Source organism: Amblyomma mixtum, chromosome 10, assembly GCF_055824585.1.
Source record: "Amblyomma mixtum isolate Tamu chromosome 10, ASM5582458v1, whole genome shotgun sequence".
Classification (NCBI taxonomy): Eukaryota; Metazoa; Arthropoda; class Arachnida; order Ixodida; family Ixodidae; genus Amblyomma; species Amblyomma mixtum.
The window spans coordinates 140,566,207-140,575,246 of NC_143021.1; the positions used below are offsets into that span (position 1 = coordinate 140,566,207).

General features: G+C 47.1%; 1 protein-coding gene across 1 annotated transcript; it reads right to left on the bottom strand.

The window, feature by feature from the left end:
• Positions 1-297: 297 nt before the first annotated feature.
• On the bottom strand, positions 298-957 carry LOC149327117 (uncharacterized). The gene has a single exon (XM_089564791.1). It carries the CDS (start codon positions 955-957, stop codon positions 298-300), a length of 660 nt encoding a protein of 219 aa, XP_089420917.1.
• Positions 958-9,040: the final 8,083 nt, after the last annotated feature.

Consider the following 9,040-nt stretch of genomic DNA (forward strand, 5'->3'; position numbering starts at 1 on the left):
ACTGGAAAACCTAAGGAGGTGGTTTACCCGCCTGCCGTGAGTCGGCCGGCACGTTTGGCCGCCGCTTTAAAGTCGAACGCTTCGTACCTGGCGCTTTGGACGGAGGCTCGTCGCTACCGCTGGCGTCCAGTTGAGACGCACTACAACCGGCTTCATCATGCGTGCGTTTCCCGGTTGCGGCCGAGAGAGCGCCCATGGGCTCCTCCGAAGGTTGGGTGCCACGCTCCAAAGAGTCCACGTATGTTTCTGTCCCACCCTTCGGCGTAGCGGGGACTGGTTCAGGAGCTACGGGAGCTCCTAGCAGCTTTCCATCTGCTGCAGTGACGTTGGGTAGCCCCTCTGATCCGTCTGGGGAGGCGTCAACCTGGGTTCTTGCGCCGCTGGCTGACTTGCCGCTTTCGATGCCTCCTCCGCGTCGGCTTCGTCCATTAGCAGCACCGAGCAGTCCTCGTTGCTCACCCGCCCGGTGACGTTGGCGTAAGTACGAGCACACTGCTCCTCCTCATGCCCGTACCGTCGGCAGGAACCGCACCGCGGGATCCGGCACTCCCGGCGGATATGTCCTGTGCCACGGCATCGAAGGCAGAGCGGAGCCCTGTCTGGGACGACCACGAGCGCCAGCTCGCCAGAGACGCTCACTTGATGGGGCAGGTCGTCCAGCTTCGCGCCGGCGTTCAACTTCAAAGTCACAAGCCTCGTCGTTGAGCCCTTGTCAGACACTCCCTGTACGCGCCACCGCTCCCTCGACACGTCCGTAACCTTTCCAAATGGTGCGAAGGCAAGCCGCACATCTTCGTCCGGAACGCTGTGAAGCAGCCAGTGCAGCTTCATTCGTACGTCCATGTTAGCGGGGTCAGTTACAAGACAGCGGGCACTTTTCATTTTCAACTGCCCGGCGCTGACAATCTTTTTCAGCGTTTCAGCGTCTTTGAAAGTCACTGCCCAGACATGATTCATGCGATTCGCTCCTAGGGCGACCACTACCGGCAAGAGCGACAGCTGAGCGAGCGCGTCTGGAAAATCTTCCACCCGGTATGGGCAGGCCCTTACATCACCGTGCAAAAATAAGGTTTTGCATATGGGGATTTTACGTCCCAGAACGACTCGGGCTATGGGGGACGTCGTAATGAATGGCTCCGGAAATTTCGACCACCTGCAGTTGTTTAACGTGCGCTGACGTCGCACAGTACACGTGCCTCTAGAATTTCGCCTCCACCGAAATTCTACCGCAGCAGCCGGGATCCAACGGCGTCTTTCGGGTCAGGAGCCGAGCGTCATAATCACCTCAGCCACCGCGGCGGCTGGTACGCGGCTGCTATACTGTATACCGGGGACGTGTTGTGGGCCAATCTTCATTGTCATGGAGGCAAGAGTAACATGAATTGACGCAGAAATTTGTAGAAGTGTGTGGGGAAGACAGCCCCACGGATAAAATTCTATAATAATGACGCACTCCAGGAATTTCACCACCTATAGTTTTGAGATGTGCATATGCTGGCAGATTGCAAAAAAGAGCAAGTTTATTATTTCAGCTTATTTAATGAGGCATGTTCTGTGACAATTAACTTCTCACTGTGTCTGCTTATGGTTTATTTTTTTACGCATGAAACAGAACTTTTGAAACGCCAAATAATTCATTTTAAAAGCCACGATACACGAAAAAGGAACCTACCACGAACGAAAAATAAAAATATGTTGCATACGGTTGCACACAACTGTTGGCTTAGAACTGAGGGGCCTAGCTTTGCCAACCTGCGACGAATTTGCTTTAACGAAAGCAAGCTACTCTATGCAGCTACGCTTTCATTATTTTTGCAGTGACGCTAGCAGCAGTTTCCTATGAAAAAAAAAACAACAAAAGGAAGTGGAGGATTAGCCTCACTGGGTGTGTATACCTCAGCTCCGGTTTTACGTAAATAAGGAGGAGGGAGTTAAACTTGGTGAGGGACAGGCGCTTTAGTTGTAGGATGCAGAGTTATTCGACCACCTGATCTTTCTTGAATCTAGGAAGGGGAAGTTATGAAAGCATTACAGCACGTTTTTATTGGGACGGTGTAGTACGCTGCACTACATGAAATAAACAGCGTATGTAGAAAAGTATGCACGAAACAGAGTAGATGCGCGTGACATTACAAACGCTTGGATACTAAACTTTACCCTTTCTGAAATCATTTATCTTGCGCATGCATCTACGTTGTTATTTTCAAAACTATAGGACGTCAGAACAAAACTTTATATTGTTATTGTCTATTTGACTTGTGAGCTTGTGCAACGCGGCATGATGAAGCAGTATTGAAGCTGCTTGAGAAAAAACTGTCATTAGTGCATGGGGTTCAGCTCTGAGGCACATGCTAAGCATTCGAATAAAGCCAGCTGCATACCAAATGTCATATCCACTCTTTTGGAGAAAGTACTGAAAAACAAAAAAAAAACGAAAAATAAACAGTTCCTGCCGACTGAAACGCCAGCGTCTATACCGGGTGTTTTGTTTTAGTAGGTCCAAAATTAAAAAAAAAAGGTAAATTGCTTTAGATTTATTTTAGCACTGGGGCTATACTGGAGGCTACGGCGGGCGCCAGACAAGAGGAAAACTGCTTTAATTAGTTCACTGATTAACTAAATATGTTAATGAACTTTTCTGACTTTTATTTTAGGGGTTATGTTGTATTCGAAGAAGTGGAGATCGTCCTCCAAACAGTCCAACCGAGAAAGAATAATTTTAATTAAAAATTTTTCACGCACGTTACGAGGCGCGAAAAAGTCACCCTGGTAGGCATCTTCACACCGTAACTCGGCGGCGGTCAGCGCCTCTGACGTAGTTCGCTCCGCCCTGCACTTTGCGTCACACGGCTGATATCACCTGAAGCCCGGACGGGTGGCCTGCGCTATCGCTGCTTGTTTCGCTTCGCTCCGCGGCCTCACGGAATGCCGCGTTGGAACCAAAACGCACTGGGCGCACTTGTTTTTCAGTCCCGGACTGTCCGGGACTACTTGCGGACTCGAGTCCGGTATTTGTTTTTCTCGGGCAGCCCGAAAGCTCCGCCTACCTACCTGCATCGCCATAGCAACGCGTTCGTTTTTAGCCTATGGCAGTCCGCGGGCTGCTTGGGGCTGCTGAGAAGGCAGCAGACGATAGCTGCGCGCCGCGCTGGCAGCCATATTGAGTTAGACTCCGTGTGCATTTTGAGTATTTTTCGTGTTCCTGGAGGTCGATATCATGCGTTAAACCTTCACATGATCTCCGTAGCTGCTCTCTGAGCCATCGCAATACTTTTTGTTCTTGCATCTTCGTTTATTTTCTTGAAATCCACCGCACAGGGACGCGCGTTCGAAGCTGCGAGCGCGTATTGTTTGCTCGTGTCGTCAAGAGGTTCTCGTTCGCTCGTTTTGCGACATGCTGTCTGTACGCTTACCTGAAAGCATCGCAGGTGAACCACTCGTATACTGGAGCAGCTATAGAGCTTGTTGTCAACATTTTTGCGAAGGCTTTCGTCTATCTGCCGATCCGCAACGTGTTGGGCTATTTTGTGCGAACTTCGCCGCAAGCAGTAGCGGCGAGCATACCTCCGAAGCTGAGTTCTGTAATGCACCTACGCTAAGCTGACAGTACAGTCTTTAAATCGACTCAGTATCATGATCGAGCGCACGGCGTTGCTTCGGCGTCGTGGTGGCCGTGGCTTGCGTCGTCTGCTAGCAGATGACAGCGTCCTTGTACGGTAACCGAGGGGGAGCCCGGCTCTGGCGCCGAGTTCGAAAGCAGCCTATGGCAAGTAGGTCATGTGACCATGACGTTGTTTCCTGTCAGAGCGGAAGCCGAGACCTGTCAGCAAGTAGTCCGGGACTGGAAAAACAAATGCGGCCACTGACACAAAGCGCAGGGCGGAGCGAGCTAAGTCACAGGCGCTCCCAGACACTGTGTTACAGTGTGAAGCTGCCTACCAGGGTGACTTTTTCTCGCTTTGCAACGCGCGGAAAAATTTTTTTCATGAATTTTTTTTTCTTGGCTGGACTGTTTGGAAGACGATCTCCAATTCTGCTCGTACAACATATCCCCTACAATAAAAATTTTAAAAGTTAATTAACGTATTCAGTTAATCAGCAAACTAGTTAAATTAGTTTGCCTCTTACCTGGCGTCCGCCGTGGCCCTCAGCATAACCCCAGGGTTAAAATAAATCTAAAGGAATTTATCTTTCTTGACAAATTTTGGACCTTCTAAAAAAACACGCCCGGTAGCATCCCACAACGTCAGAAGCTTTCGGTTAATGTAAGAAAGGTGGCTGGGCGACACATCGCACAAATGCTGTCTAGTGCACCGCGCTAGCTATGAACATTCTGCTGCATCGTGCTGAAAAAAAAAGAGAGCGCCAAATACAGCTGATGACGCACCGTGCTGCCCAAGAAACACGCAGATGTCGTAGTGCAAGAAGATTTTGTCATGCTTAAGTTCTTATAATAGTTAATCTAGAGTGGTCTTTCAATGAGATAAAAAAGCAGGAGTCGTTGTTCATCTAGAAAACAGAGACAGAGCGCACAGGATGCGCGGAGACTGACCGCTGAATTTTTTTGGATGAAAGATGATAATGGAATATTTCACTAATCTCTCTTGCAATGAGTATCTCAAGTTACAATACATTTGCAGTGCCTGTGGAAGCGCTTTCCGCTTCTAGACAAGACTACCAATTTTATGCAGGCATAGGAACCGTAGTACAAGAGAGTTTTTCGAAGCGTATAATATAAAGAAAAAAAAATTACCCACCTCGGTGAGTCAGTGGTTAAGGAGCTCGTCTACTGAGCCGGAGTACCAGGGTTCGAACCGACTGCGGCGGCCAAGTTTCGATGGAGGTAAAACAGAAAAGACGCCCGTGTGCTGTGCGATGTCAGTATACGTTAAATATCTCCAGATGGCCGAAATTTTTCCGGAGACCCCCACTACGACACCTCTTCCACTCTTCTTTCACTCCCACCTTCCTCTCTTCCCCTACGGCGTGGTTCAGGTGTCCACCGAGTTATGCGATACAGATGCTGCGATATTTCCTTTGCTCATAAAAAGAACAATTTACCAAAAAAAGAACAATTTAAAAAACACCTGTATACGCAAGCGATCCTTTTGCTGTACTTACTGATTGTGAGTTGTTTCTGGACGCAAGATTGTGACAGTAGCGAAAGGAAAGCTTTGAGTTCGTGGTTTTTGTTCACTATATATATGTCATCTTTCGATCAATAAAATTCAGTCGTGAGTCTGTGTGCCTGCTGTGCACTTCTATTTCTGTTCTGCGTGTTTTCATAAGCATTAACCTAATTTTAAAAACAAACACATGAACTAGCCTAGCTTGCCGCTCCGATGTAACAAAGGTGCCAAAAAATGCCGCTGCACGGCCGCCGTCCTAAAAGCGTGGGAGGGAGCGCATGGAGGCCTGGATTATTTCCAAGACCAGTGGCCGATACGTTAGCTTGCTTTCAATTTTGCTATTACACAAGAATGCTAACACGCCAAAATCATCTTTATACCTTGCAGGGCTATACGGCCCCCTTTTTATCATTTAAACTTCGCGCTCTTTCTTCCCCTCATCTAGGTGCGCTCGCAGGCTGCGCAACAGCGTATGACCGACTGGTTGTTCGCCAGATGTAGTACATAACGGGAGTACGGGAGAAGTACATAACGGCAGTAGCACCGGCGTGCCTTGCACGAAGTGCACATGTGTTGTTCACGCTGTAACGTCACGCGTTCAGGAGAGCATAAACAAAAAATAACGGTGCTTTAGCTTTGGTTAAACCGAGTGAGAAGCGGTAGCTTCACGATGGTTTAGCCTGGAAAATATAAAAAAAAACTCAACAAACAGCTCAACAAGACGTTGCCACGCTAATCCATCGTGAAGTTAGCGCTCCTCAATCGGTTTAACAAAAGCTAAAGAACCGTTAATTTTTACGTAACACACACTGCTCCAGGCGAGTGGCTCCAGTTGTGGTATAGGGTTGGTCAAGCCATTCGTGTGTTGCGCGAAGTGCAGTGCTTGCGAAAAGAAAGTAGACCAGCAGAAGCTCGGGGTGTAGGTGCACGGGATGACACAAGACGCACTCGTCGCGCCGGAAGACAGGTGACCAAAGTGCCAGTCTATTCCAGTTACCACAGCACGAGTTACACCACAGTGCTGATACCATACGCTGTTCCGCTCACTAGACACGCGCAAATGTGAAGTCGGGCCACTAAATACTTTTTCATGCGGCGCCTCGGTGATTTTTTTTTTTTCTGTGACAGTGATCACGCACGGTAAATGGTGAATGGTGAAGACGGTGAAATGGAAACCTATCTCTTGTTTCATCGGTTTGCAGGGATCAAGAAGCTGTACGCGATTCCTGTTTTTTAGTAATATCACTCGAGCTTCGACTGTTTGCTCCACCAGTGCTCTGCAATAGAGCGAATTGCCAAACTCAGCGAGAGTGGGTGAATGCGAACGAAGCACAGGCTGGGCGCCCGTCGCCTCATAGCATCTTCTTTATGCTGCGCGCATCCCGAGATCCGTTATTGAACAATCGCATTGTGTGGCATGTTTAGGGCTAGTCACGTGGCATTTAATACTTGGAGCATGGGCATAATATCTGGCGAATGTCACAGTCAACTTTGTGCCTATTATTTCATTTCTTTTCATTTTAATACCTTAAAGACCCACTGGGGGTATTACATAAGGGGTGGGTACATACAGTCACATGAACAAGTGTTATGTTGAAAAATGGTTGGTAACAGCTTCGGCGAATGTGGATGGGCATGAGATGGTAGCGATGTCATTGGAGAGGTCGTTCCAGTCTACAGAAACACGGTGAAAAAAAGAAGCGGCACAGGTAACAGTACGGGCACGGGGGCGAAACACTTGGAAAGGATGACGAATGTGGTGGGATATGCCGGCTGGCGGGGCAATGTAGGGAGCGCAGCGCAGCGAACTATGGAAAAATTTATGGTATAGGCAGAGGCTAGAAATACGACGACGAAGTGAAAGGGGCGTTAAACTGCATTCCGCTTTTAAAGATGTTACACTGATATCGTACGAATAGGAGGAATTAATGAATCTGGCTGCTCTGTTTTGAAGTGACTCGAGTGCATTGATAAGGTAAACTTGATGAGGGTTCCAAACTGGCGATGCGTAATCTAACTTTGACCTGACAAGAGATTTATATGCTAGTAATTTTACCTGTTGTGGGGCGTGGCGAAGATGACGTCGTAAGAATCCGAGAGTTTTATTAGCCGAGGAAATGACGTTAGTAACGTGTGTAGCCCATGATAAGTTGTTACACAGCGTGACGCCGAGGTATTTGTATGATGACACGGACTGCAGGTGAACGTTAGCGACTACATATGGGAAATCAAGCGGGTTATGGCGGCGGTGGAAGGACAAACGTTTACATTTATGAGGGTTCAGTTCCATTAGCCAACGGTCGCACCATTCCTGTATGCGGTTTAGGTCATCTTGAAGGTATGTTGGGTAGGAGGCGTTAGTAACTGTGCGATAAACAACGCAGTCGTCAGCAAACATGCGAATATTAGAGCACACATTGGTCGGTGAGTCATTAATATAAATTAGGAATAGAAGCGGGCCTAGAACAGAACCTTGAGGGACTCCTGACGTTACTGGTAGCGGATTGGAATTTTGATTGTTAACAACGAAAAACTGTGAGCGATTAGTCAGGAATTCTTCTATCCATTTTACTATGTCGGGGGGCAAGTTCAAAACGGAAAGTTTTAGGATTAAGCGTTTATGAGGTACCTTGTCGAATGCTTTTGCAAAATCCAGGAAAATGGCGTCGGTCTGTAGGTTAGAATCGAGATTAGCATGTAAATCATGAATGAATAGAGCTAGCTGCGTTTCAAAAGAAAAACCTTTCCGAAAACCGTGTTGAGACGAATGGAAAAAATTGTTCGAGTCGAGGATGTTTATGATATGAGTATAGATGACGTGTTCCATTAGTTTGCAGGGTGCGCTAGTAAGGGAAATGGGTCGGTAATTTAACGGCGAATCTTTGTTACCTGATTTGTAGACTGGAACGACCTTTCCAGTTTTCCAATCGTCCGGTAGTTGTCCTGTTGAGAGTGACTGGGTAAAAAGTAAGCATAAGAACTCGGCACAAATATCTCTAGTGTTCTTTAGAAGTTTCGAGTTAATATTGTCTGCACCAGATGAAGATGAGATTTTCAAGTTTCTAATTAAGGACGCAATACCCAGTGAGGAAAATGCGACTACCGGCATAGCATGCTCAAAGAGTAAATTAGATGTATGAAGTTGCGTTTCGGTTTCATTAGTAAAGACGGATGAGAACACTGCGTTGAATAAAGTAGCGCACTCAGAGTCGGTCATAGCCGCGCCTGATTCGTCTTTGAGGGTAATCGCGTGTTCACGATGAGGGTTGACGGCTTGCCAGAACTTCCTGGGGTTATCGCTGAGCATATTAGGGAGGTCTTGATGAAAAAAGTTGTGCTTGGCGTCATGGATAGCAATTTGATACGATTTTTCCGCAGCGCGGTACTTCGCCCATGCGCTTTGCGTTCCATGGGCTCTTGCTGAGCGGAACAGGCGCTTCTTTTTATTTTCCAACCTTTTAAGACTTTTAGTAAACCATGGTTTGTGTGGATTGGCGTGGAAAGTTATTTGGGGAATGAATTCATTAACTAGGGCATCAAGTTTATTCTTAAATGCTAGCCAGTTCTCATGAATACTTCGTGAATGAAAACTTGAGGAAAAACTTACGAAAAACGCTGTCAGTTGGGCATTCATTATATCATAATTACCTTTGTTGTAAAGGCGGATTGTTTTATTGTATTTTGGGCGCCTAATTGCTTTAAGGTCGATGTTGACATGCATAGTTTTGTGATCACTAATCTCAGGGAGGTACGTAATGGGCTGAACGCTATCTGGGCAATTAGTCAGTAATAGGTCTAAAATGTTCGCACAGTTTTGTGTTACGCGCGTAGGTTTGGATATTACTTGAGTAAGGTTAAAATTGTAGCAGAAATCTAGAAATTCCCTTGCTTCGGCATTATTAGTTGTCGGT

Bases quoted from the DNA above. Each gene is read 5' to 3' on its own strand.
- LOC149327117 (XM_089564791.1), bottom strand. From the start codon at position 957: ATGAATCATGTCTGGGCAGTGACTTTCAAAGACGCTGAAACGCTGAAA.